The 27,989-nt window shown below is 61.0% G+C and overlaps 2 protein-coding genes across 2 annotated transcripts in view; one reads left to right on the top strand and one right to left on the bottom strand.

The window, feature by feature from the left end:
* The first annotated feature begins 48 nt into the window (after positions 1 to 48).
* NUAK2 (NUAK family kinase 2) lies at positions 49 to 16,793 on the top strand. Its single transcript, XM_084220490.1, has 7 exons — positions 49 to 269; positions 7,760 to 7,880; positions 10,065 to 10,216; positions 12,621 to 12,686; positions 14,444 to 14,563; positions 14,789 to 14,921; positions 15,479 to 16,793. Exons 1-7 carry the CDS (start codon positions 51 to 53, stop codon positions 16,543 to 16,545), a joined length of 1,878 nt encoding a protein of 625 aa, XP_084076616.1. The 5' UTR covers positions 49 to 50; the 3' UTR covers positions 16,546 to 16,793.
* Positions 16,794 to 16,894: 101 nt separating this feature from the next.
* TMCC2 (transmembrane and coiled-coil domain family 2) overlaps positions 16,895 to 27,989 on the bottom strand; it is a 41,097-nt gene continuing 30,002 nt past the window's right edge. Inside the window, exon 5 of the mRNA XM_084220704.1 lies at positions 16,895 to 17,356. Coding sequence (XP_084076830.1) covers positions 17,152 to 17,356 — 205 coding nt within the window. The 3' untranslated portion in view covers positions 16,895 to 17,151. The remainder of the gene's footprint in view (positions 17,357 to 27,989) is intronic.

Genomic DNA, 27,989 nt, shown 5'->3' with positions numbered 1-27,989 from the left:
TTATCGGCCGGGCCGGGCCGGGAGGCGGCGGAGCCGGAGCCGGGATCGGGATGGAGCGGGCGGCAGGGCCCGGAACCGGCCCCGGTTCCGCGCTGGCCGCCTCGCTGGCCGAGGGGCTGATCAAATCGCCGCGGCCGCTGATGAAGAAGCAGGCGGTGAAGCGGCACCACCACAAGCACAACCTCAAGCACCGCTACGAGTTCCTGGAAACGCTGGGCAAAGGAACCTACGGGAAGGTGAAGAAAGCCCGGGAGCGCTCCGGGAAGCTGGTAAGGATCCCCCTGGGGGGGCATCGGCACCGTGCGGGGTGCCCGAGCATCCCCGGCCCCCGAGCATCCCCTGTCCCCGGTGCGTCCTCGGCGTCGCCGGTGCGTCCCCCCCGGTTCGGTGCGTCCCTCCCTGTCCCCGGTGTGTCCCCCCCGGTTCGGTGCGTCCCTCCCTGTCCCCGGTGTGTCCCTCCCGGTCCCCGCTGTCTCCCCACCGTGTTTTTCGGCGGTCCCCGAGCTGCCCCCGCTTCCCGCAGCCCGGCCCGGCTGCCTCCCCCTCCGGTGCTCTCCCTTCCAACCCGTTCCCGGCGCATCCTCACGGATCTCCGAGCATCCCCCGCTCCGAGCATTTCGCCCCCGGTGCATCCCCCGGTGCAGCCCCGGTGCCGCCGGTCCCGGCTCTCCGCAGCCCCGGCCGGGCCCCGCTCCCCCCGCAGCCTGCGGGAAGCTGCGGCTCTGCCCCGGCCGTGCTTAGGGGGGGGTCTCAGCGGGGTCGGGAGCAGCCCCGAGGGGTCTCGCCCCCCTCCTCCCGGGGTGCTGCAGCTCCTCTCGCCCACTTGACCGCGGTCGCGCTTCCTGGGGGAAGGAGCGGGCGGGGACGCGGCCGCCAAAGCAAACAGCGCGCTCCGGGCTGAAGGGCTCTTCCCTTCCTCTCACCCTGCGTTTGCCTTTCTCACGGTCTGGGGCAGCCAGGGCGCAGCCGGGCTCTCCAAAATCCTGACTCACCTCAGGCCGCTGCGGGAAAGTGGCTCCGGCTCAGCCCAGCTCAGCTTTCCTCGGGGAAAAGGCGACAGAACCCCCGGGACCGAACCCCCGGGACTGAAACCCCGGGACCGAACCCCCGGGAATGAATCCCCAGGGCTGAACAACCAGGGTTGAACCCCCGGGACTGAAATCCCCGGGATTGAACCCCCAGGGTTGAATCCCCCCGGATTGAACCCCCCGGCACTGAACCCCCGGTACCGAACCCCCCGGGATTGAACCCCCCGTGTTGAACCCCCCGGGATTGAACCCCCAGGGTTGAACCCCCAGAGTTGAACCCCCGTGTTGAACCCCCCGTGTTGAACCCCCCGGGATTGAACCCCCCGGGACTGCCGGCGCTGCTCCGTCCTGTGGGAATCTGCAAGGATTCCCCCTCGGATGTGAATCCCCAGCCTCGAAGGGTGCGAGGGACCCCAAGAGCCCCTCGGAGCCCGGCCTGAGCAGGGGGGATGAGCTGCGAGCGGCAGGACGGGCCCTGCCAGGGGCTGGGATGGGATCGGCGCCATCCCACGGGGACACGCGGGGGGAAGAGCCGCCAATCCGCCGCTTTCCTCGATGAAATGATGATCTCGATGAAATCAGATCCCAAGGCAGCTCTGCCCATCCGAGCCGCTGCTTCGCTGCATAATCAGGGCCTGGAAATGCAGCTTCCACCCCCAGAGCTGCAGGGATCCCTCCCCTCGCCATGGGCGAGCGAATTCTCGTCCTCCTTCCCCTGCCCGCACCTGCAGCTCGGAAATCTCCGTTCCCTGCCCGAATCCTCCCCGCGAGCCCCTCAGGATCGCTCTATTTTCATGCAAATCCAACCCACGGGCCGCCGAGCCCTCAATCAAGGCGGCAGAAAAATCAAAGGTTCTGCTCGGCAGCCCCTCCCCGGCCTGCTGGAGGAGCAGGAGGCTCCAAGCCACAAAATCTCTCCTCTTCCCACAAATTCCTTCTCGGAGCGCTCAGCATTTCCGAGCCGGCTTCATCCCCAGCTCAGTTGTTGTTCTGTTCCTTCCCCGAGCGGTTTTCCCTTCCCAAAATGTCAGGGCAGGGACCGGGCACCCCTCGTGGGGATCCCACGGCACCGGCTGGGGCTGAAAAGCTGGAGCTGCTCCATCCGCGGGGATTTTTTTGCCTCTGGCGAATCGGGAATTGCCTCTGAGAGAGGCTCTGGGTGTTGAAGCAGCTCCCGAATTTCTCCTTCCTCTCCCAATTTTCAGATCCCTGCGCTCGGAGCAGGCTGATTCTCTTGGAAGGTGGCAGGAAATTCCAGGCTCCTGCAGCTCTGGAGGATGTTTTGGGACTTCCATGAATTATTTGTCTGGGAAAAATCCTTTTTTTTCCTGTTAGAAATCCTTTATCTGAAGTGATGCTCCTGCTGAGTGCCATTCCCAATCCTTACAAAAATCCCCGAGATATCAGCTGGGGAGGGAATTGCTGGTTGGTTTTTCTCCCTCTTTTTTCCCTCCCTTCCCTTTTTTTCCCCCCTCTTCTCTTTCTTTTTTCCCTTCACTTCTCCCCTTTTTATTACTTTCCCTTTTTTTTTTTTACTTTCCCTTTTTTACTTTCCTTTTTTTTACTTTCCCCTTTTTTTACTTTCTCTTTTTTACTTTCCCCTTTTTTACTTTCCCTTTTTTACTTTCCCCTTTTTTAACTTTCCCTTTTTTTTACTTTCCCTTTTTTCTTCCCCTTTTTTACTTCCCCTTTTCCTTCCCCTTTTTTTACTTCCCCTTTTTTTACTTCCCCTTTTTTTACTTCCCCTTTTTTTTCTTCCCCTTTTTTCTTCCCCTTTTTTCTTCCCCTTTTTTACTTCCCCTTTTTTTACTTCCCCTTTTTTCTTCCCCTTTTTCTTCCCCTTTTTCTTCCCCTTTTTTTACTTCCCCTTGTTTTACTTCTCCTTTTTCTTCCCCTTTTTCCCCCCCTTTTCCTTTCCCTTTTTTTCCTTCCCCCTTTTTCCTTCCCCTTTTTTCTTCCCCCTTTTTTTCCATCCCCCTTTTTTTCTTCCCCCTTTTTTTCCTTCCCCCCTTTTTTCCTTCCCCTTTTTTTTCCTTTCCCCTTTTTATTTTTCTTCCTCTCTTTTTCTTCCTTCCCTTTTCTTTTTCTTCCTTCCCTTTTCTTTTTCTTCCTTCCCTTTTCTTTTTCTTCCTTCCTTTTTTTGTTTTTCCCTCTTCATTTTTCCCCCTCCCCTTTCCCCCCACCTGTTTCCCCAGCAGCCTCGGGGCTCTTTTTTCCCTCCCAGCCCGGAGTTTTTCCCAGCCTGGTTCCCCATCCCTGGCCCTCAGCCAAGCCAAACACGCCCGGGGACCTCCCGTGGGACTCTCCCGGTGTCCCCAGCGCCATCGGGGCCGTGAAAAGCAGCACCTGGAATATTCCAGAGCCTCCTTTGATCTGCGCCAAGGGGCCAACCCCGCTCTGTCCCAGGATTTAAATCCCGATTTAAATCCCGATTTAAATCCCAATTTGAATCCCAATTTGAATTTCCCCAGCCCTCACAGTCTGGAACAACTTCTGAAGCGCTGCCTGGGGTTGCAGCTTCACACATCTTTCAGCAGCTGCTGAAAATACCAAAAAACTTGGAATTCCAAGCCCTTTTTTGACTCGGAAAGAGCTCAGGGGGATTTCTGGGATGTGATTTCTGTCCCCAGCTGCTGTCCCCAACTCCAGCCTGGCCTTTTTATCTCCCTCCGCTCCCAAACCCTTTGGGCAGGGAAAATTTGGGAGCTTGGCACCCCTGGGGGAGGAGGGGACAGCTCCACCTGCCCGGGGGTCGCTGATTTTGGGACGGTGCTGGATCCAGCCAGAGGCATCTCCTGGAGCTGCTCCAACTTTTTTATGGATTTGGGTTCTTGCCCTGAGCCCTGGCTCGGAATTCTGGGGGTGTGAGAGGCTGGGGCAGTGAGGAAATGCTCCAAAATGGTCCAAAATGCTCCAAAAGGCTCCAAAATGCCCCAAAATTCCCCAAAATTCTTCAAAATGCTCCAAAATGCCCCAAAATTACCCAAAATTCTCCAAAATGCCCCAAAATTCCCCAAAATCCCCCAAAATTCTTCAAAATTCTCCATAATTCCCCAAAATTCTCCAAAATTCCCCAAAATTCTTCAAAATGCTCCAAAATGCCCCAAATTTTCCCAAAATTCCCCAAAATTCTTCAAAATGCTCCAAAATTCTCCAAAATTCCCCCAAATTCTTCAAAATTCTCCAAAATTCCCCAAAATTCTTCAAAGTGCTCCAAAATTCTCCAAGATTCTCCAAAATGCCCCGAAATTCCCCAAAATTCTTCAAAATGCTCCAAAATTCTTCAAAATTCCCCAAAATTCCCCAAAATGCCCCAAAATTCTGGCTGCTGGGCAGGGTGTGGGGCTCTGCAGGAGGCAGCAGGAATTTGGGAGGGCTGCAGGCCGCAGGAAGGATCTGCAAAGGGTCAGGGAACTGGGGCAGCAGCGAAAATGTCGTTAAAATTTAACCTGGCAGACAAAGGTCAGCGGGAAGAAAACCTGGCTGGGCTTCCCAGAAGCGCTGAACGCTTTCAGAATTGCTTTGGAGAGAAATCTGGGCTGGGTGGGTGAACTTCTCCTGGGCAGAGTCCTCGGGCTCCTGGATCCTCCAGGAGCAATTCCTGCCCTGGCTGGGGCTGCCTGAGGCAGTGTGGGGCCAGAAAAATGGGATTTGGGGCCAGAAAAATGGGGTTTGGGGCCAGAAAAATGGGGTTTGGGGGTTCAGAAATGGGATTTGGGGGTGGAGAAATGGGGTTTGGGGCCAGAAAAATGGGGTTTGGGGGTGGAGAAATGGGATTTGGGGGTAGAGAAATGGGATTTGGGGGTTCAGAAATGGGGTTTGGGGTAGAGAAATGGGATTTGGGGCCATAAAAATGGGGTTAGGGGCCACAGAAATGGGATTGGGAGGGCAGAAATGGGATTGGGGGTATAGAAATAGGATTTGGGGTCACAGAAATGGGATTGGGAGGGCAGAAATGGGATTTGGGGGTTCAGAAATGGGGTTTGGGGCCAGTAAAATGAGTTTTGGGGCTACAGAAATGGGATTGGGAGGTGCAGAAATGGGATTTGGGGCCACAGAAATGGGATTTGGAGCCATAGAAATGGGGTTTGGGGGTGCAGAAATGGGATTGGGAGGGCGGGAATGGGATTTGGGGCCGCAGAAATGGGAATTGGGGGTATAGAAATAGGATTTGGGGCCAGAGAAATGGGATTGGGAGGTGCAGAAATGGGAATTGGGGGTATAGAGATGGGAATTGGGGCCAGAAAAATGGAGTTTGGGGGTACAGAAATGGGGTTTGGGGCCAGAAAAATGGGGTTAGGGGCCACAGAAATGGGATTGGAACGGCAGAAATGGGATTTGGGGCCAGAAAAATGGAGTTTGGGGGTACAGAAATGGGGTTAGGGGCCACAGAACTGGGATTCGGGGCCACAGAAATGGGATTTGGGGCCACAGAAATGAGTTTTGGGTCCACAGAAATGGGGTTTGGGGCCAAAACCCGACTTCAGGCGCCCACCTGAGCCCCCTTTCAGAGGCTCCTCGCTGCTGGATCCTCACCAGGCAGGGCCCGCAGGCCCGGCTTAGCAAAACTCAGCTGCCCGCTGGGCCGGGCTTTGCAAAGCGAGGTCTCTGAAGGGCAGGGACAGGGGCCGAGCATCCCCCCCACACCTCGGGGGCCGGCGGGGGTCCGGGCCCCTCTCCCCCGTTGCTGGGAGACCGGTGCGAGGGTGCCTGGATGGGATTAAAACTGTTCCGCATTCTTGTCCGGGAGGGGAGGAGAAGAAAAAAAAAGGAAAAAAAATAAAAAAGAGAAAAGGTTCTGCTGGATTCAGTTGTAAATTCAGCCCTGGGAGCGCATTGTGCGCCCGCAGCCGCTTTGAAAGGGGATTAGAGGCGCTGTTCTCGCCCCTCTTTCTCCTCCCTTTTCAATTTTCTCGTAGAGGAAAAGTTGAAAACGCCAAGGAAAACCTGGAAAACTCCGGGACTCCCTGCCCGTCCCAGGCGGGATCTGCTTTATCACCCAAACTTTTTCTTGCTGTTAGAAATAAAGAGTTTAGAGGCTGAAATCCGCGGGGTGTGGGGGTTTATTGGCTTTTCCTGACGTCAGGAATTGGCTGTTGTTGTTGTTGTTGTTGTTGTTGTTGTTGTTGTTGTGGTTATCTCCCGAGTTCTGCGCGCTGGGCACATTCCTGAGGCAGGGCACGATCCCTGCCCGCCCAGAAACCGGGAGAGGGGATGCGAGACCTCCGGGAGGAGGCTCGGGGAGCCCCAAAAATCAGGAGCGGGTCTGCCTGATGGAGGGGTCCTGGGGAGCCCCCAAAATCAGGGGTGTGCTGCCTGATAGAGGTCAGGGAACCCCAAAAATCAGGGCTGTTCTACCTGAGAGGAGGCTCAGGCAACCCCAAAATCAGGAGCAGGGCTACCTGGGCAGCCCCAAAAATCAGGAGCGGGTCTGCCTGATGGAGGAGTCCTGGGCAGTCCCCAAAATCAGGGGTGTGCTGCCTGATGGAGGTCAGGGAACCCCAAAATCAGGAGCAGGGCTACCTGGGGAGCCTCAAAAATCAGGGCTGTGCTGCCCAGGAGGAGGCTCAGGGAGCCCCAAAAATCAGGAGCGGGTCTGCCTGATGGAGGAGTCCTGGGGAGCCCCAAAAATCAGGGGTGTGCTGCCTGATAGAGGTCAGGGAATCCCAAAATCAGGAGCAGGGCTACCTGGGGAGCCTCAAAAATCAGGGCTGTTCTACCTGGGATGAGGCTCAGGGAACCCCAAAAATCAGGAGTGGGTCTGCCTGATGGAGGAGTCCTGGGGAGCCCCAAAAATCAGGGCTGGGCTGCCCAAGATGAGGTTCAGGGAGCCCCAAAAATCAGGAGCAGATCTGCCAAACGGAGGAGTCCTGGGGAGCCCCAAAAATCAGGACTGTGCTGCCTAATGGACGTCAAGGAACCCCAAAATCAGGGCTGTGAGACCTGGAAGGAAGCTCAGGGAGTCCCCAAAATCAGGGGTGTGCTGCCTGTTAGAGGTCAAGGAACCCCAAAATCAGGAGCAGGGCTACCTGGGGAGTCCCCAAAATCAGGGCTGGGCTGCCCAGGAGGAGGTTCAGGGAGCCCCAAAAATCAGGGCTGTGCTACATAATGGAGTGTCAGTGAACCCCAAAAATCAGGGGTGTACTACCTGGGATGAGGCTCAGGGAACCCCAAAAATTAGGAGCGGGTCTGCCTGATGGAGGGGTCCTCGGGAGCCCCAAAAATCAGGGCTGGGCTGCCTAATGGAGGGTCAGGGAGCCCCAAAAATGAGGAGCAGGGCTGTGCTACCTGTGGGATGAGGCTTGGGGAGCCCCCAAAAATCAGGGCTGTGTGACCTGATAGAGGAATCTTGGGGAACCCCAAAAATCAGGGCTGTGCTGCCTGATGGAGGGGTCCTGGGGAACCCCAAAAATCAGGAGCAGGGCTACCTGATGGAGGAGTCCTGGGGAGCCCCAAAAATCAGGGCTGTGCTACCTGGGAGGAGGCTCAGGGAGCCCCAAAAATGAGGAGCTGTCAGAGGCGTCCCTCAGGGGGAGTTTCTCCCCCATCTGCAGCAGCAGGATTTGGGGAGAATCGACCCCAAAAGGATGAAATTCGCTTTTCTGGGAGCTGTTTCCGTGGAGCTGCCCCGCTCAGCCCGCGGGGTTGTTGTCGGTGAGCTCCTTCCCAAAAGAGGGGAGGGAGGAATTCCTTCCTTGGGGAACTCACGGCTCCGCGCTCCTCCCCCGCAGGTGGCCATCAAATCCATCCGGAAGGACAAAATCAAGGATGAGCAGGACCTTGTCCACATCCGGAGGGAGATTGAGATCATGTCCTCCCTCAACCACCCCCACATCATCGCTGTGCACGAAGGTGAGGCCTCCTCTCCCTTCCCTTTCCCAGCTGCATCCATCATCGAAGCCTCTAGAACGGGCTGGGTCTCCGGGGGGGTCTCTTGGGGTGGGTTTGGCTCGGTTTGGGTGGGTTTGGCTCGTTTTGGGTGGGTTTGGCTCGTTTTGGGTGGGTTTGGCTCGGTTTGGGTGGGTTTAGCCCAGCCCTCTCCTCCCTTCCAGGACCTGGCTCCGGTTCCTGGCCGCTCCCAGGGAATGCCGATGCTCCCGGGCTGTGTTCCTGTGTTTTTCCCCAGCGAGGGGAAATACCTGCTGCAGAAATCTCCCTTCCTGTCCCATCCCCTCCCTCCCAGACAGGGAATCCAGCTGCAAATGTGGATTTTGGACACCCAGCCCCTGCTCCCTGCTCAGCCTCCCCGCACAGCCCCAGGGTGGCTTCCAAAATCCACATTTAGCCCCCGCTCCCTGCTGACAAATGCGGATTTTTGGGGCTGCGGAGGGAGGCTGAGCGAGGATTTGGCATCTCCGTGGATCTGCTCTGAGCCCGAGGCAGGGTTTAATTTAATCTCAGTCCTGGAGTCCTCCTCATTCCCTCCCCGGGGCACTGGAAAAGCAAACCACAGCGAGCTGGGAGAGCTCCTGGCGCTGCCGGGCTCGGCTTTACGGCCAGGGCCGGGCTTTGCTGCGGGCGTTGGGACAACCCGAGGGAAACTGAACCAGAACCAGACCCAGCCTAAATCCGCAGCTGGGTCAGGCTTAGCAGAACCGACTCCTCGGCCCGGGCCCTTCCCGGGCTGGCTCTGCCGCTGCTCACGGTGCCGGTGCGGGATCCGCAGCCCTTTTGTCCCGCAAACAAAGGCGAGCGGGCTGGCGGCTCCTCCGCGGGTTTGCAGGGCTGAGTCACCGCGGCCGCTGGAATTCCAAACACCGAGCGAGCAGGAAGGGAACGCCGCCGGCTTTGGGAGCAGGGGGAGAGGGCAGGAAGGTCACGGCGCTGTCACCTTCCCCCTGGCGGGGGGGCCACCAAGAGCCGCACGCCCGAGTCACCGCTGGTGGCACAGAACCTTTGTGGTGGCGCAGCCTTGGTGGTGGCAGAGCTGGTGGTGGCACAGAACCTTTGTGGTGGCACAGAACCTTGGTGGTGGCACAGCCTCGGTGGTGGCACAGCCTCGGTGGTGGCACAGAACCTTTGTGGTGGCACATCTGCTGATGGCACAGCCTCGGTGGTGGCACAGAACCTCAGTGGTGGCAGAGCCTTCGTGGTGGCACAACTGGTGGTGGCAGAGTCTCAGTGGTGGCAGAGCCTTTCTGGTGGCACAACTGGTGGTGGCATAGCCTCGGTGGTGGCATAGCCTCGGTGGTGGCACAGCCTCGGTGGTGGCAGAGCTGCTGTGCTAGCACATCTGGTGGTGACACAGCCATAGCAGTGACAGAGCCTCTGCGGTGTCACAGCCAGTGGTGGCACAGCCTCAGTGGTGGCACTGCTGGTGGTGGCAGAGCCTCAGTGGTGGCACAACCTCAGTGGTAGCAGAGCTGGTGGTGGCACAGCCATGGCGGTGACAGAGCCTCAGTGGTGGCCCAACCTCTGTGGTAGCACAGCCGGTGTTGGCAGAGCCTCAGTGGTGGCACGGCCTCGATGGTGGCATTGCTGGTGGTGGCAGAGCAGGTGGTGGCACAGCCATGGCAGTGACAGAGCCTCTGCGGTGGCACAGCCAGTGGTGGCAGAGCCTCAGTGGTGGCACTGCTGGTGGTGGCAGAGCCTCGATGGTGGCAGAGCTGCTGTGCTAGCACATCTGGTGGTGGCACAGCCATGGCAGTGACAGAGCCTCAGTGGTGGCCCAACCTCAGTGGTGGCAGAGCTGCTGGTGGTGGCACAGCCTCGGTGGTGGCAGAGCTGCTGTGCTAGCATATCTGGTGATGGCACAGCCATGGCGGGGACAGAACCTCAGTGGTGGCCCAACCTCAGTGGTGGCACAGCTGGTGGTGGCAGAGCCTCGGTGGTGGCACAGCCGCCGGGCCAGCAGCCCTGGTGGCCCTGGGGGCTGTGGGTGACAGCCCTGGTGTCCCCCCCTGCCCTGCCAGTCCCTGTTAACCCAAAGTGAGGGCAGGGATGGGGGTTGGGGCCAATCAAGGCTCATTAACAGCAATGTCCTAACGAGGATGGGAGGCCTGAGGATCCCTTTTAACCCTTTCCTGCGCCCCGCAGTGTTTGAGAACAGCGCCAAGATCGTCATCGTGATGGAGTACGCCAGCAAGGGCGACCTCTACGACTACATCAGCGAGCGGCAGCGGCTCTCGGAGCAGGAGGCGCGGCACTTCTTCCGCCAGGTCGTGTCTGCTGTCTACTACTGCCACAAGGTGGGTGGCACCTCTGCCACAAGGTGGGTGGCACCTCTGTCACAAGGTGGGTGGCATCTCGGCCACAAGGTGGGTGGCACCTCTGTCACAAGGTGGGTGGCATCTCGGCCACAAGGTGGGTGGCATCTCTGCCACAAGGTGGGTGGCACTTCTGGCACAAGGTGGGTGGCACTACTGCCACAAGGTGGGTGGCACCCTGACACACGGTGGGTGGCATCACTGCCACAAGGTGGGTGGCACCACTGCCACAAGGTGGGTGGCACTGCCCTACCTGGGGTTTCCCAGGGTTTTCCTGGGGGAAGAGCAGCTGGATGGGCTCCTGAGCCTCCTCCCGATGGATTCTGGGCTGGATGGACACCTGAGCCCTCCTCCTAATGGATTCTGGGCTGGATGGGCTCCTGAGTCCTCCTCCTGATGGATTCTGGGCTGGATGGGCTCCTGAGTCCTCCTCCTGATGGATTCTGGGCTGGATGGGCTCCTGAGCCCTCCTTCCGATGGATTCCAGGCTGGATGGGCTCCTGAGCCCTCCTTCCGATGGTTTCCCGATGGATTCCAGGCTGGATGGGCTCCTGAATGCTCCTCCCAAAGTTTTCATGGCTGGATGGGCTCCTGAGCCCTCCTCTTGATGCTTTCCCAGCTGGATGGGCTCCTGGATGCTCCTCCCTATGGATTCCGGGCTGGATGGGCTCCTGAGCCCTCCTCCCAATGGATTCCCGTTGGTTTCTGGGCTGGATGGGCTCCCAAGCCCTCCTCCCGATGGTTTCCCAGTGAATTCCAGGCTGGATGGGCTCCTGAGCCCTCCTCCTGATGGATTCATGATGGTTTCTGGGCTGGATGGGCTCCTGAGCCCTCCTCCCAAGGGATTCCTGGTTGGATGGGCTCCCAAGCCCTCCTCCCAAGGGATTCCCGATGGATTCTGGGCTGGATGGCTCCTGAGCCCTCCTCCCAAGGGATTCCTGATGGTTTCTGGGCTGGGTGGCTCCTGAGCCCTCCTCCCAGGGGATTCCTGGTTGGATGGGTTCCTGAGCCCTCCTCCCCATGGATTCCCGATGGTTTCTGGGCTGGATGGTTCCTGAGCCCTCTCCCAAGGGATTCCTGGTGGTTTCTGGGCTGGATGGGCTCTGAGCCCTCCTCCCAGGGGATTCCTGGCTGGACAGGTTCCCGAGCTCCCCTCCCTGCAGCCCCCCGGGGGTGACAGGAGCTCGTGGCTCTCACCTTCCCCAGCACGGGGCTGATCCTGCCTTGAGTCCCAAGGGTGTGGCAGCGCCCTGGCAGCTTTTGGGAGGTCCTGGCCCGGCTGCCGAGGCGTGTGGGTGACTAACCCGGCCTGGCACTGTCACCTCCCCTCCCACCCCAGCAGACGGAGACGCCCAGAGCTGCCCTCGGGGCTGGGAGCCAAGCCCTGGGTCACCTGTCCTGTGCGGGTCACCTGTCCTGTTCGGGTCACCTGTCCTGTTCGTGTCACCTGTCCTGTTTGGGGCACCTGTCCTGTTCGTGTCACCTGTCCTGTGCGGGTCACCTGTCCTGTTCCTGATGGGAATGTGCAGCTGCAGGACCCTGGCAGGACCCTCCCCAGGGTGTGGGTGATGCCCTGGCAGGACCCTCCTCAGGCTGTGGGTGATGCCCTGGCAGGACCCTCCTCAGGCTGTGGACAATGCCCTGGCAGGACCCTCCCCAGGGTGTGGGTGATGCCCTGGCAGGACCCTCCTCAGAGTGTGGACAATGCCCTGGCAGGACCCTCCTCAGGGACATGGACAATGCCCTGGTAGGACCCTCCTCAAGCTGTTCGTGATGCCCTGGCAGGACCCTCCTCAGGCTGTAGGTGCTTCCCTGGCAGGACCCTCCCCAGGGTGTGGGTGATGCCCTGGCAGGACCCTCCTCAGGCTGTGGACAATGCCCTGGCAGGACCCTCCCCAAGGTGTGGGTGATGCCCTGGCAGGACCCTCCCCGGGGTGTGGGTGATGCCCTGGCAGGACCCTCCCCAAGGTGGGGGTGATGCCCTGGCAGGACCCTCCAGCCCTCACCTCTCCCCGGAGGAAGCTCCGAGCTGTGCCCCAGCCCTCGGTGGGAGCAGGGTGTGGCAGGGCAGCTCCTGACCCCAACCTGGATCAGGTTCTGGCTCCTCTGGGCACAGCAGGAGCTGTGCCCTGGCGGGGCTGGCACGGCGTGCTGCCATGGCTGGGGACAGTGAGGAGCCAGGCTGGCTGTGGAGCGGGCACCTCCCTGCTCCTGCTGCCCAGCTGGTGCCACCCAGGCTGGGCCACCGTGCCAGGGCCACACCCGGGCTGTTTGTGGCTGCTGTGCCCTGTTTGCTGTGCCCTGCCTGGCAGGGCAGTGACCTCCAGGTGTGCAGGGCTTTCCCTGCCTCCAACCCTCCCCGAGTTAACCCCTGCTCTTCCCGCAGAACGGGATCGTGCACCGCGACCTGAAGCTGGAGAACATCCTGCTGGACGCCCACGGGAACATCAAGGTGAGGGGTGTCACCCGGGGGGAGGGACAGGGGGTGCCCACAGGGGCTCAGTCCCCTCGGGGCACTGAGCTGGCACCCCCAGGAGCGCTGTGGCAGAGCCTGGCAGGTCTGGTGAAGCCACAACTGATGTTGGCGTTACCAGATCTTATCTGCTGATAAGAGGGGGCAAAGTCTGAGCGGCCAGATCAGCGCTGGCTGGATGAGGAGGGATTGAGGAAGGATCTGTTCCTGCTTTCTGTGGGTGCCAGGCAGGAAATCCCAGCTGCCCCACGGGGGTGCTTTCAGCCATCACGGCCTGGCCGGGGATCCCCGCGGTCACTGATAACGGGGTTTATCTCCACCAGGGATAATTTTGTAATTGGGAGCTCGAGGGCAGCCGGGGAAGCTCCTGCTGGCTGGGAGGTGACAGCTCTAATGAGGATAATGAGCACCTGGGCGAGGTGGGACCGCTGCAGCCTGGGGGGCTGGGAATGAGCTGGAGGAAAACCTGGAAGTGCTTCCAGCCTCGCCTCGCTGCTCCCGCTGCCAGCGCCGCGGGGCAGCTCCTGCCCCGCCTGGGGGGAAGGTTTTGGGAGGGAGAGAGCGACAGGAGAGAGATCAGGGGTGGAGAACAAGGCTGAGGGGGTTCAGAACCCAGGGCAGCCCCGGTTTGGGCACCAGGTTCGTCCCTGAGAGCACCGGGGGAACTTTCAGCCTTGGGAAACTTGGGAAAGGAGATTTTGGGGAAAGGGAGATTGGGGAAAGGGAATTTGGGAAAGGGGGACTTGGGAAAAGGGAACTTGGGAAAGGGGAATTTGGGAGAGGAATTTGGGAAAAGGGAACTTGGGAAAGGGGAATTTGGGAAAAGGGAACTTGGGAAAGGAGACTTTGGGAAAGGGGAATTTGGGAAAGAGGAACTTGGGAAAGGAGACTTTGGGAAAGGGGAATTTGGGAAAAGGGAACTTGGGAAAAGGGAACTTGGGAAAAGGGAACTTGGGAAAGGGGAATTTGGGAAAGGGGAATTTGGGAAAGGGGAATTTGGGAAAAGGGAACTTGGGAAAAGGGAACTTGGGAAAGGGGAATTTGGGAAAGGGATCTTTGGGAAAGGGGAGCTTGAGAAAGGAATTTGGGAGAGGAACTTGGGAAAGGAGACTTTGGGAAAGGGAACTTGGGAAAAGAGGTCTTTGGGAAAGCGGACTTTGGGGAAGGAGACTTTAGGAAAGGGAACTTTGGGAAAAGGAAACTTGGGAAAGGGGAACTTGGGAAAGGGATCTTTGGGAAAAGGGATCTTTGGGCAAGGGGGCTTTGGGAGAGGAACTTGGGAAAGGGGCCTTTAGGAATGGGGACTTTGGGAAAAGGGAACTTGAGAAAGGGGAATTTGGGAGAGGAACTTGGAACTTGGGAGAGGGGCCTTTGAGAAAGGGGAATCTGGGAAAGGGATCTTTGGGAAAGGGGACTTTGGGGAAGGAGACTTTAGGAAAGGGGACTTTGGGAAAAGGGAACTTGGGAACAGGGACTTTGAGGAAGGGATCTTTGGGAAAAGGGAACTTGGGCAAGGGGGCTTTGGGCAAGGGGCCTTTGGGAAAGGGAGTCTGGGAAAGGCATCTTTGGAAAAAGGGATCTTTGGGAAAGGGAAGCTTGGGAAAGCGGACTTTGGGGAAGGAGACTTTAGGAAAGGGGACTTTGGGGAAAAGGGAACTTGGCCAAGGGGGTTTTGAGGAAGGGGACTTTGGGCAAGGCTCCTCTGCCCTCGGCTGACAGCTGTGTTTGTGCCCCAGATCGCGGATTTCGGGCTCTCCAACGTGTTCCAGCAGGACAAGCTCCTGCAGACCTACTGCGGCAGCCCCCTGTACGCATCCCCCGAGATCATCAACGGGCGCCCCTACAAGGGCCCCGAGGTGGGTCCTGCCTCCCTGCGGCTGTGGGAACGGCTCTGGGGTTTTCCCAGTGGATTTGGGGGTTACAGGACCCCTGAGCCCGGCCACTGAGGGGTTGGGGGGTGTGCTGGGGTCCTGCCCCACGCTCTGTCCCTTCCCTGTGGCTGCTGATGAGACCTTGGTGGGGTGGGGACCAGGACAGCCCGGTCCTGCTGTCCCCTCCAGGCTCCTGTGTCCCTTTCCCAGGTGGACAGCTGGTCCCTGGGTGTCCTCCTCTACATCCTGGTCCACGGCACCATGCCTTTCGATGGCCACGACTACAAAACTCTGGTCAAGCAGATCACGAGCGGGGACTACCGGGAGCCCACAAAGCTCTCAGGTAGGGACACCCCCGTCCCCCTGTGTGTCCCCGTGTCCCCTCCTGTGCCTGACCTGTCCCTTTGCCGTGTCCCTTCCCCTGACCTGTCCCTCCCCCATGTCCCCTCCTGTGCCTGACCTGTCCCTTCCCCGTGTTGCCTCCTGTGCCTGACCTGTCCCTTCCCCGTGTCCTCTCCTGTGCCTGACCTGTCCCTTCCCCGTGTCCCCTCCTGTGCCTGACCTGTCCCTTCCCCATGTCCCCTGACCTGTCCCTTCCCCGTGTCCCCTGCCCTGCCTGACCTGTCCCTTCCCGTCCCCTCCTGTCCCTTCCCTGTGTCCCTTCCCCTGACCTGTCCCTTCCCCGTGTCCCCTCCTGTCCCTCCTCCGTGTCCCTGCCCCGCCTGACCTGTCCCTTCCCCGTGTCCCCTCCTGTGCCTGACCTGTCCCTTCCCCGTGTCCCTTCCCCGTGTCCCTCCTGTCCCTCCCCCGTGTCCCCGCCCCGCCTGACCTGTCCCTCCCCCGTGTCCCCTCCTGTCCCTTCCCCGTGTCCCCGCCCCACCTGACCTGTCCCTCCCCCAGACGCCTGCGGGCTGATCCGCTGGATGCTGATGGTGAACCCCGAGCGCCGGGCCACCATCGAGGACATCGCCACGCACTGGTGGGTCAACTGGGGCTACAAAATGCCTCTGGGCGAGCAGGAGCTGCTGCGGGAGAGCGAATCCCCGCTGGCCACGGTGGCCGAGTGGCTGCGCCGCTCCTCCCGGCCGCTGCTGGAGAACGGCTCCAAGGTGCGCTGCTTCCTGAAGCAGCACATGCCCGGCGCGGCCCTGGAGCGCCAGCGCTCCCTCAAGAAGTCCAAGAAGGAGAACGACGTCTCGCACGCTCTGCAGGAGGTGCCCGCGGGGCCCGAGAACCCCGCCAAGTCCGTCCTCAAGCGGCCCAAGGGCATCCTGAAGAAGAGGAACTCCTGCGAGCAGAAGGCGCCCAGCCCCGGCGAGGGTGGGGAGGATCCCCCCGCAGGGCTGTCCCGGGTCCTGCAGCCCCCCGGAACAGCGCCCCCGGCCGCGCCCAAGAAGGGAATCCTGAAGAAGCCCTCGGCCAGGGAGTCGGGCTATTTCTCGTCCCTGGAGTGCTGCGAGTCCGGGGATGTGCTGGACGCGGGCAGCTTGGACCTGGACGGGCCGGTGTTCGCCGAGCCGCCCTCGCCGGCCCCGCAGGGGCTGCCGGCCCGCCGGAAAGGAATCCTCAAACACAACGGCAAATTCTCCTCGGGCGGCAGCGCCGAGCCCGGCAGCCCCCCCGGGAGGGGCTTCGGGGGCTTCGGGGAGGTGTCCCTGCCGCAGGGCCCCCGCGCCCGGCCCGCCAGCGCCGTCAGCGAGGACAGCATCCTGTCCACCGAGTCCTTCGAGCAGCTGGACCTGCCCGCCCGCCGCCCCCCCGGGGCAGCCATGCGGGGCTGCGTGTCCGCCGAGAGCCTCCTGCGGCTGGAGGAGGAGGAGGAGCGGGAGGAAGGGCGGCGGCTGCGCCGCTGGACTGTCACCCACTGCCGCAGCCCCTTGGCGGAGAGCAGCGCGTCGCTGGCGGGCTGTGACAGCGGCTCCGAGCTCTACCGGCGCGCTGTGGCCGTCGGGGTGAAGCTGAGCTGAGCCCATCTCCCGGGCTGGTGCGTTTTGGGGAGGGGGCTGAGCCTCCCTCCTTCCATCCCTTCCTTCCTTCCTTCCCTCCCCGAGGCTGCCGGTGCTGCTGATCCACATCCCACGGATGGATTTGGCAGCCTCGGGGCGGGGGATGCCCCAGGGCCGGGACATTTAATGGACCAAAACCCCCGAAGTGGCCCCCGAGGAGGGGTTGGGGGGTCCCGGGGGGTCCTCGCTGCCGTCCTTCCCTCTCGAACAGGCTCATCTCATCGTGGGGGTGAAAGCAAGGGGTTGGGGGGGGGATTTCTGGTTTTTTTGCACTGTTTTTTGGCTGCACAAGGTAACGGAGGGGGTGGGTGATATACCTCAAACAAGCTGCAGATGTAGCAGGGTGCTGGTGAGGGCTCCAAGGTGCTGCCCGTGGGCTGGGCTTTAGGAAGTGCTGGGGGCACCCAGGCCACGGCTCTGCCCTCTCCTGAGTGCTGAGAAACTGGATGTGGCCAAAAGCCCAGGCTGGGAAACGCTGTGATGCCAACATCTCTCATTGTAATGTGGGAAAAAAAAAGAAAAAAAAGAAAAAAAAAAGGTGCCTTTGGTGAGGCACCGTGTGTTTATTTATTGATTTATTGATTTATTGCCTTTGCCCAGGCTGGTGTGGAGGGCAGCAGCACAGGATGTGTCTGGCTCCACTGAGGCCGTCCAGGGGTGTTTTTGGGGAGGTGGCTGTGTCCTTGTGTCACACGGCTCCCTTGCACTGTTGCCACGTGTGCTCGCTGGCCCTCTCCCCTCTCCGGGGGGAGTGTCGTGTTTTCCCTCCTTCCTACAGCACGGGCCGGAGAAAAAACATTAAATTAAAGCAAACGGTAAAGCTGAGTTGTCACTGTGATTGCTGGGGGGGAGGGAGGGGCTGCTGTCCCTGTGTCCCTGTGTCACTGTCCCTGTGTCCCTGTGTCCCCGTCCCTGTCCCTGTGCTGCTCCTGCTCCAGCCCAGGTGAGGGTGGGTGGGCTCAGACACGCCCTGCAGGGTGGAACCCCTCTGCGTGCTCAGCCCCTCCTCAAACTGGGTTAAACTGGTGCTGAACTGGGGCTGGATACGTCGCCGGTGTGGGGGCTCAGCGCTGCCAGGAGTGGGAAATGTGGATTTTAAGGCTGAGCGGCTGCTGGACAAACAGAACCCAAAATTTCGGGGAGGCTGTGATGAGGAGTCAGCCCCTTCTGCTCTCCCCGCTGTGGGCAGCCCCCCTGTCCCAGCCCTGCTCCCAAACCCCTCTCCCATCCCTCCTGCTGGGGTGGGAAATCTGCATTTTAGGGCTGAGCAGGATGAAAATTTAGGGAAAGCTGTGATGGAAGCAGGACAGCGGGGATCAGGATCCTTTCCTCCCTCCCCACCACGAGCAGCCCCCCTGTTCCAAACCCCTCTCACATCCCTACCCCTCCGTGGGTTTGAATTTGGGTGAAATCCCCGAGTTTTGGCGGCAGGAGCTGCCTCTCCACCCTTTCCCCTCTGCACGGAAATCCATCCCCGTTCCGCTGCCCCGTGACCATCCCCCGCCTCCAGCCGGGCTCACCGGAGCCGTTCGGCGCCTCCTCCCGCGCCCCGGGCAGCGGGGACAGGGTGGCAGGGCATGTCCGGAATGCCACCCTTTGTCCCGGCAGGGGTGGCACGGGGGGGTCACCGCGCTCGGCGCCCCCCGCCGCGCATTCCCCGCGTGCTTCCCGAGCCTGGCAGGAATTCCGGAGCCTCAAAGCTGCTCCCGGGGCTGAGCCCGGGCAAAGTCCCGGTGCCCTGGGCGCTGCAGGGGGGTGGGCACCGCTGGTGTGAGGAACACACTGCCCCGGGTCCCCGCGGGTGACACCAGAGCTTGTCCTGCTGTCCATCCCACCCTGTGTCCCCGCGGGTGACACCAGAGCTTGTCCTGCTGGCCATCCCACCCTGTGTCCCCATTGGTGACACCAGAGCTTGTCCTGCTGGCCATCCCACCCTGTGTCCTTGTTGGTGACACCAGAGCTTGTCCTGCTGGCCATCCCACCCTGTGTCCCCATTGGTGACACCAGAGCTTGTCCTGCTGGCCATCCCACCCTGTGTCCCCGCGGGTGACACCAGAGCTTGTCCGGCTGTCCATCCCACCCTGTGTCCTTGTTGGTGACACCAGAGCTTGTCCTGCTGGCCATCCCACCCTGTGTCCTTGTTGGTGACACCAGAGCTTGTCCTGCTGGCCATCCCACCCTGTGTCCGCATTGGTGACACCAGAGCTTGTCCTGCTGGCCATCCCACCCTGTGTCCCCGTTGGTGACACCAGAGCTTGTCCTGCTGTCCACCCTGTGTCCCCATTGGTGACACCAGAGCTTGTCCTGCTGGCCATCCCACCCTGTGTCCCTGCTGGTGACACCAGAGCTTGTCCTGCTGTCCACCCTGCTTTGTGTCCCCATTGGTGACACCAGAGCTTGTCCTGTTGCCCACGTTGTGTCCCCGTTGGTGACACCAGAGCTTGTCCTGCTGTCCATCCCACCCCGTGTCCCCCTGGTGACACCAGAGCTTGTCCTGTTGCCCACCCCATGTCCCCGCGGGTGACACCCGACCTTGTCCCTCTCTGGTGGCCAGCTCAGCCCATCCCCGAGCTGTGCCATCTCCCCGGGGCCTCTCCGAGTCCCTTCCCGCCTCCTCCCGGGCCCAGCCGTGGGAAGGGAGGGAAAAGCGCTGGGCCGGGGCGGTGACAGCGGGTGGGACACTGTCACCGCGGCGGCCGCAGCGAGCGCCCCCCGCCCCGCGCTGCCGGAATTCCCCCGTCAGCCCCTGGAAACGCTCCTTTCATCCCGGCCGGGATTTCCGCTGCCCCCCTGGCAGCCCCCCATCATTTCTGGCGGCTCTTTCATCCGCGCAGCCCTTTCATCCCCAGGTTGGGCAATTCCCGCAGCCCCCGCCCCGCCCTGCCCGGCCCCGCGGGGCTTTGGGGCGGCTGGAAATGACCTCAGCCGCCTTTTGCTGAGAAAATGTCATTTTTGGGGGGTGAGCTCAGCCCCCAAACGCTGCGTTCGCTGCCCTGCGGGGTGTGGGAGCGGGGCTGGAATCCTGGAATGCGGGAGGAACACCCCGAGATGAATTGTCCTGGAGGATGGAGGGGTTGTCCTGCGGGTTTATACCCACCGATCCAGGTTTACCTGGGATAATCCCAAGGGATTACCCAGCCTGGACCCTCCTCCTGCTGGCCCTCGGGGAAATTGGTGCTGCATCCCGGAGTTTGGGGCTGCTACCATCGCCAAAGGACAGGCGGAGGGACTTTCAGCCATGGGAATTGGGCATTCCCAAAGATTTTTAATGGGATTTATGGGGCGGGTGGTGTGTCTGAGCCTCTCTGGGTCACCCCAGGTTTGGATCCCCCCTCACCCGAGGGCTGTTTTGAGACCCCCATCCCCCCGAGCAGCGGCAGCGCCCTGAGAAAGGGGGAAAAAGGGAATTTTGGGGTGGGAGCAGCCGTGAGCAGGCTGGGGGAGCAGAGCAGAGCGAGCAGCTCCAGCACCACTCCCAGCCTCTCCCGGCAGAGCGGAGCTCGGGGCGCTCCCCTGGCCCCGGGGCCCTGAGTCACCCCCGGCACCGGCTCCTGCCCGGGCTTGTGCGGGAATCCCGGCCCCAGCCAGCCCTTCCCGGGATGGGGAGCGCGGCGGGAGGAGCAGGCTCGGGGGGACACCGGGGTGACCCCGAGGACAGCCTGCGGCCAAAGCCGCCCCTGGTGCCGGGGATGCGAGTGGGGATGGGGCTGGGTCCCGCCGGAGCGCCCCAGAACCGCTGGGGAGGGGATGGAGGCTGAGCTCATTAACCGGCGGCTCTTAATGACCCCCGAGCAGCTCAGAGGTGCCCCTGGAGCTCTGGAATTTGGGTGTCACCGCCCCTCCGGCCGCGGCCGGGCTCCTACTTTGGAACCCTGGGACTGTTCCTTCCTGTCGGAATCTCCCCGGGTCGGTTTTTGCCTTCCCCGGGTTTTGTGTCGGGGCCCTTCTTTGTGTGTCTGACACATCGCGGGCGCAGAGCCAGGGAGATTTCTGAGACGTTTTGTCAGAACTTTGAGTGCCGGAACAATTAACACAACAAAGCTGAGGTGTTCCTTTGCCTCTGATTCTTTCAAAGTGGTTTTTTTTCTGTAGTTTTTTTTTGTAGCTATGTTTTTTTTTTAAGGTGCCTCCAGAACCACCTGTTTGATTGCTGGATTTCTTTGAAGATCTGAAGGAGAGAAATCCCCACATGAAAGTGGGGATTCAATGGCAGCCTGGAGCAGCCTAAAAAAGGGGGAGAAAGCGGCGCCCAGAAACTTTAATCCCATTTTTTTTCGAGCACAAGAAATGGCTGGGTCACACCTGAGCCAAAAATTCAACCTTAGACCCCAGTGGGGACCTGGCTGGCTGAGCACTGGTGGCCACTCTGACGCTGCTGGAACTGTGGTGATGCTTTTGGGTCTCTGCTGGGAGATTTCTCCCATCAGGACAGCTCTGCCCATGCCATGCCAGAGCCTCTGGGACCTGCAGGAACGGGACAGAGGAGCAAAACCTGTGTCTGTGGGACCATCAGGACATTCCTGTCCTTCCCATCCCTTGCAGGATCCGACCCACCGTGCCTGCCGTGAGCTGATGAGAGACAAAATAAAATCCTGGAATATCCTGAGCTGGAAGGACCCAGCTGGGGTTCACTCCTGAGCCCAGCCCTGGAAGGACCCTCAGGATCACAGAGTTCACTCCTGACCCCAGGCCTGGAAGGACCCACAGGGTCCTGCAGGTCCCCAGGGGTTGGGGACACCTCCTGTCACCACTGTGTCACCGTGATGGCATCGCTGTGATGGCATCAGCATGATGGGATCACCATGATGGCATCACTGTGATGGTGTCACCACCACGCCATCTCCGTGATGGCATCACCACGATGGCATCACCGCCATGGCATCACCATGATGGTGTCACCACCATGGCATCACCATGAAGGCATCACCGCGATGGTGTCACCATGATGGCACCTCCATGATGGCACCTCCATGATGGCATCCCTGTGATGGTGTCACCACCATGGCATCACCATGAAGGCATCACCGCGATGGTGTCACCATGATGGCACCTCCATGATGGCACCTCCATGATGGCATCCCTGTGATGGTGTCACCACCACGCCATCTCTGTGATGGCATTGCCACCATGGCATCACCATGATGGCATCACCACAATGGTGTCACCACCATGCCATCACCATGATGGCATCACCATGATGGCACCTCCACCATGACATCATCATTATGGCATCACCATGATGGCACCACCATGATGGTGTCACCACCATGCCATCTCCATGATGGCATCACTGCAATGGTGTCACCACCATGCCACCTCCATGATGGCATCACCACGATGGTGTCACCACCATGGCATCACCATGATGGCACCACCGTGACGGTGTCACCACAATGGCATCATCATGATGGCATCCCTGTGATGGTGTCACCACCATGCCATCTCCACCGTGCCATTGCCACCATGGCATCACCACGATGGCATCACTGCCATGGCACCACCGTCATGGCACCACTGTGATGGCATCTCCATGATGGCATCTCCACGATGGCGTCACCACGATAGCATCACCACGATGGCACCTCCGTGATGGCATCTCCACGATGGTGTCACCACCATGGCATCACCGTGGTGCCACCAGCACCGTGCCATCTCCCCACTGCCCAGGCTGGCACCCCAGGGCTCCGTGTGCAGGGAAACCCCCCCAACACCGCAACCCTCCCGGCTGGGGCTGCCAGGGTGGGCACGGGGCTGCTGCCAGCCCACCCAGGGGGGAGGCAGAAGGTTCCAGAACCCTCTGCCCAGAGCCGCTTCTGCCTCATTGAGCACCTCCATGGCCGTGTCTCACACGGGAAGGGAGCGCGGCACCTCCGGCAGCCGCGGGCCGGGGCGACTTTCCCAGCGGATCCGCCCGCCTGGGAACGCGGAGCAGCAGCCAGACAGGTTTCTGGAGAGGGCTGGGCCTGCTGGATCCCGAATTTGGGATGTTGGTGCCCAGCCAAGCCCGCCTGGCACTCCTGACCACCCCGTGAGGCACCTCCAGCCACCTGAGCGCCCGCGGCTGGGAACGGGGAACGGCGACCCCCAGCTCTCCCCGCTCTCCCCGCTCTCCCTGCCGGATCCCGCTGGGAATTCCCTGCAGCGGCGCTGAGAACCGGGCAGGGCTCCGGCCGCGCCCGCTTTTGCGTGCAGCAGCCGGGGGAAGCGGTTCAGCCGGCTGGGGCGGGGGGGAGCGGGCTGGCAGCCTGGCACGGGGACAGCTTCTGGGTGTGCCACCTCCCTGGCGGCCCGGTGGCGGCCCCGCGCTCGCCGGGCGGTCGGGCCAGCGGGGCCGGTTCGCCGCGGCCCCGGGGAGCCCCGCCGGCCGCCCGCGCCTGCTTTGCACGCGTGGGAAGGGCTTGGGAAGGGAGCGGGGCGTTATTCCCATGGAACAGCCATGCCAGCCGGCATCCCCGCGCCTGCGAGGTGGGCTTGCAGGGACAGATGGGATCTGTGCTCGCTGTGACAGTGACAGGAGCCGGGAAGGGCTGGAGTTGGACTAGGGTGGGTTTTAGGGAAAGTCTCTTCCTTAGAGGCACTGAAAAGGCTCCCCAGGGAATGGTCACTGTTCCAAACCTTCCAGAGCTGCAGGAATGTTTGGAAAACGCTCTCAGGGACGCTCAGGGTGGGATTTTGAGATTGTTCTGTGCAGGGCTGGGAGCTGGATCAGTGATCCTGGCAGGTTCTTCCAGCACAGGATATTCCAGCATCTCTCTTTTTTCATCTTGGTGTTTTCATCGCCAGAACCTAACCCTGATATTCGCCTTCCCGAGGAGAAATGGGGAGTTGAGCTCATCTCAGGGATGCGCAGGGTGGGATTTTGGCATCCTCCATCCCCCGCGAGTCCCGCCAGCCCTGGGGGAGCCCCGCGATCAGATCAATGATTTCTCTCCTCTTATCTCTGCTGTTTTCCCTTGCGCGCCCTCCCCCTCGCCAGCCCCGCTTCCCCTCCAGCCCCGCCTTTGATCCCGGGAAGCAGCAATTGATCCTCCTTATCTTTATTGTGGGAAGGACAGACATTCCCGGCACTGCCCTTAATTAAATCCCTCTTCATTTTCCTCCACGAGCCTCTCCCCCCCGCAAACCCGGCGAGGATTTGTTTTTAAAGCTGTAATTAAAGGGTGGGATTGGCCACGAGTGGGACTCGTGCTGGGGGCGAGCTCGAGGGGCTGCTGGTCACCCTGTGGGGATGGCACTGGTGACAGTGACACGGGGACGGCCCACAGTGGCACAGGGACCGACTGTGGTGGCATTGGCACTCATCACAGCGACATGGGGATGGCCCAGAGGGGCACAGGGACCGACTGTAGTGGCACTGGCACTGGTTACAGTGACATGGGGATGGCCCACAGTGGCACAGGCACTGGTCAAGGTGGCACAGGCACAACTCGTGGTGGCATTGGCACTCGTCACAGTGACATGAGGATGGCCCACAGTGGCACAGGCACCTGCCATGGTGACACTGGCACTGGTCAGAGTGACATGGGGTGGCCCACAGTGGCACAGGCACTGGTTAAGGTGGCACAGGCACAACTCATGGTGGCATTGACACTTGTCACAATGACATGGGGTGGCCCAGAGTGGCACTGGCACCTGCCATGGTGGCCCTGTCACTGGTCACAGCAACATGGGGAGGGCTCACTGTAGCCCAAGCACTGACTGTGGTGGCACAGGCACAAAGCGTGGTGGCACTGACACTGGTCACGGTGGCCCTGGCACCTGTCACGGTGGCCCTGGCCACTCCAGGTGACCCACAGCGCGGTGGCTCCGGCCGCTTTGAGCTTTTCCGCTCGGAAATGTCCCCCGCAGACGCTGCCCCGGGGCAGGGAGCTTTCCCCACGTGGACCGGCCCCAATTCCCCCGGAGACAGCGCAGGAATTCCAGGCATGTTATCCGTGCGACCGGCTCCGCTTCTTACGGCCTAAGCTCGGGGGGAGGGGACAGCCAGGACCGCCGTGTCCCCAGCCAGGGTTGCCAACATTCCCTCTCCCCATTCCCTTCATCCTCCTCCTCCTCCTCCTCGGGAGCGCTGCCCAGCGCTGTGCCCGGGTGGGCTGAGGGGCTCCGCGCCCCTCAGGGGATGCAGGTGAGCCCCTCTGGTCCCTCCTGTTCCTGGGCACGCAGGGACAGCCCCGGGGGGACAGCACGGGGACATTTTGGGGGTCCCGCCAGCAGCGGGGACATCATTTTATCATTTTATCATTTTATCGTTTTATCATTTTATCGTGCAGCTGGAAACCAGGAACACAACGCGGGGAGAGAAATCAGCGCCCGGCTTTGTCTGCGTTACTGAGACATGAATGGTTCTTACTTCCTGCGGTGACATGGGACAGGGACAGCGCTGGCCCCACCCTGCACGACCTGGGCACCCCGGGGCACCCTTGGGATGCGGCAAACCAGCCCCAAACAGGGGACAGAGTGACATCCCGCCACGCCGGTGCCCTCCGGGCTCTCCCCAGCGAGTTCTGTCCCCGCTGGGTGCCCCAATCTCTGCATGTGCCACACCGAGGGGTGGCTGAAGCCCCACGAGTGTCCCCGAGCCCGGTGGCAGCGGCCCGGCGTGTCCCATGGGGACATTCCGCGTCCCCCGCTGCCGGCCGGGAGCGCAGCTGCGGCTCTTACATAAAACGCAATTAGCGGCGGGCAGGGAGGCCTGAATGGAATTAAGGAATTCCTGCCGGGCTGACGTCAAAGCTTCACCTCTCCCGCACAAAGGGGGCCCTTGTGAGCCCCCCCTGACCCCGCCGGGACAAGGCGAGTCCTCAGGGAGCCCCGCGCCGCGCATGCCGTGCGGCAATTGTCCCCGCCGCCGGTGTCACCGGGGCTCGCTGCGCAGCTCCCCGTGGCACGGTGCCAGTGTCCCCTGTGCCAGCTCGTGACAGGAGTGACCTCCCCTCGCCCACGGCGGGGGGCTCGAGGGGCAGCGGGGAGGTCACTCAGGACCGTGAGCCAGAGATCCCAAATTCCCACTGGGATGGGATTTGGAGTCCCCCCCAGCTGGAGGAGCTGCCCCAACACTGGGGCCTCCTCTGGCTGCTGCCAACGAGGTCACAGGGACTGTGAATGTCCCCAAGTGTCACAAGCCGTGAGGGGGGGTGGCAGGGCTCACACAAAACTGCCTGCACTCCACGGCGATGGTGGGGCAGCACGAAGAGTTTGGACTGGAGAGGGTCGGTCCAGATGGGACTTTGGGAGGGTGGTGAGGCCCTGGAATGGATTTCCCAGAGAGGATCGCTGCCAGGGGAGTGTTCAAAGCCAGGTTACGGGGCTGCAGCAGCCTGGGATAGCAGGAGGTGTCCCTGGTGGCACTGGATGAGCTTTAATGTCCCTTCCAACCCAAACCATCCCGTGACGTCACGATCGCTGATGTTGCGCTGCGGGCAGGAAGGGGTTAATGAGCTAATCGGGGTGAGCGACCCCACCCTGGACCCTGCCCCTGCCCCTGCCCCTGCCCGGCCTTACGGGAAAACGCTCGGGAGCGGCTCCGGGATCCGCGGCGGGGACCGGGGGCCCCCCTGCGGCCGTGGTGCCGCATTCCCTCCTCAGAGAACTCCCTTCCCGGAACATCACTCCCTTCCCGGAACATCATTCCCTTCCCGGAACATCACTCCCTTCCCGGAGCATCCCCTTCCCAGAGAATCCCCTTCCCGGAGCATCCCCTTCCTGCAGAATCCCCTTCCCAGAGAATCTCTTTCTCAAAGAACTCCCTTCCCGGAACATCATCCCCTTCTCAGAGCATCCCCTTCCTAGAGAATTCCCTTTCTCAGAGAATCCTCTTCCCAGAGATTCCTCTTCCCGGAGCATCCTGTTCTCAGAGCATTCCCTTCCCAGAACATTCCCTTTCCAGAGAATCCCCTTCCCGGAGCATCCCCTTCCTGCAGAATCCCCTTCCTGCAGAATCCCCTTCCCAGAGCATTCCCTTCCCAGACAATCCCCTTCCCAGAACATTCCCTTTCCAGACAATTCCTTTCCCAGAGCATTCCTTTCCCAGAGCATCCCCGTCCCAGAGCATTCCTTTCCCAGAGCATCCCCGTCCCAGAGCATCCCCTTCCCAGACAATCCCCTTCCCAGAGCATCCCCTTCCCAGAGCATTCCCTTCCCAGACAATCCCCTTCCCGGAGCATCCCCTTCCCGCAGAATCCCCTTCCCAGAGCATTCCCTTCCCAGACAATCCCCTTCCCGGAGCATCCCTCCCGTTTCCCGCATTCCCCCTTCTGGCAGAGCTCCCTCCCGCAGCCCCAGCCCAGCCGGACGCTGGGATTCACCAGAACTGCGGTTTTTTCCCCCATTTCCCCCTCCCTGCGGCCGTGGGGCTCGCAGGGCTGGGGCAGCTGCAGCCCCGGGCTCCCGAGCTGGGCTCAGGCAGGGGATGGAGCCGAGTTTAGGGAACTTTGGAATTCAATTACTCACGGCTTTGTTCCTTCCGTGGGGTCAGGGCTGAGCTGGTGCAGGATGCACCTGGCTGGGAAGAGGCAGAGGAGGGAATTCTGCTGGACCTGAGGCTGGGGCAGACTGCCCAGCTCTGGGCAAACCCCCCTTGCTCAGGTGACCACTGACTGACCATTGCCTCGGGAGGGGACACGCCCTGGGTGTCACCTGCAGCAACGGAGCTCCAGAGCCCTGTGCTGTCCCTACCTGTGCATCCCACCTGGGCACAGCCCTGGAGCCTCCAGAGCCCTGTCCTGTCCCTACCTGTGCATCCCACCTGGGTACAGCCCTGGAGCCTCCAGAGCCCTGTCCTGTCCCTACCTGTGCATCCCTGGAGCATACCTGTGAGCCCTAGAGCCTCCACAGGGCCCTGTCCTGTCCCTACCTGTGCATCCCACCTGGGCACAGCCCTGGAGCCTCCACAGAGCTCTGTCCTGTCCCTACCTGTGTATCCCACCTGGGCACAGCCCTGGAGCCTCCAGAGCCCTGTCCTGTCCCTACCTGTGCATCCCACCTGGGCACAGCCCTGGAGCCTCCAGAGCCCTGTCCTGACCCTACCTGTGCATCCCACCTGGGCACAGCCCTGCTCCTGCCCTGGAGCCCCCACAGAGCTCTGTCCTGTCCCTACCTGTGCATCCCACCTGGGCACAGCCCTGCTCTCACCCCGGGGTTCGGCTGAACCTTATCTTTGCTATCAAACCTTTATCCCCCCCCAGCTGTGATGCTCAGGAAGGGATGCAGGGACCTCGATGTGAGGCCACAGCAGGGCTGGGCTCGGCCCTGGGAGCACGGAGGAGGCGGCAGAGGGACCCTGGACCCTCCCAAATGTCCTGTGCCAGTCCTGGGAATCACCACTGAAAATGTCCAGGGACAAATTCTCACCTGAGGCCAAGTGGTTCAGGGTTTCAAAGCGAGTGGAGCAGCTGCTGTTTGCACCA

This window comes from Fringilla coelebs (assembly GCF_963513975.1).
Source record: "Fringilla coelebs genome assembly, chromosome: 23".
Taxonomy (NCBI): Eukaryota; Metazoa; Chordata; class Aves; order Passeriformes; family Fringillidae; genus Fringilla; species Fringilla coelebs.
The sequence above is the reverse complement of the archived record's forward strand: the minus strand, read 5'-3'. Positions and strand labels throughout refer to the sequence as shown.

Bases quoted from the DNA above. Each gene is read 5' to 3' on its own strand.
- NUAK2 (XM_084220490.1), top strand. From the start codon at position 51: ATGGAGCGGGCGGCAGGGCCCGGAACCGGCCCCGGTTCCGCGCTGGCC. The intron at 270-7,759 runs GTAAGGATCCCC...CCTCCCCCGCAG, and splicing joins GGGAGCGCTCCGGGAAGCTG to GTGGCCATCAAATCCATCCG. The intron at 14,564-14,788 runs GTGGGTCCTGCC...TCCCTTTCCCAG, and splicing joins GCCCCTACAAGGGCCCCGAG to GTGGACAGCTGGTCCCTGGG.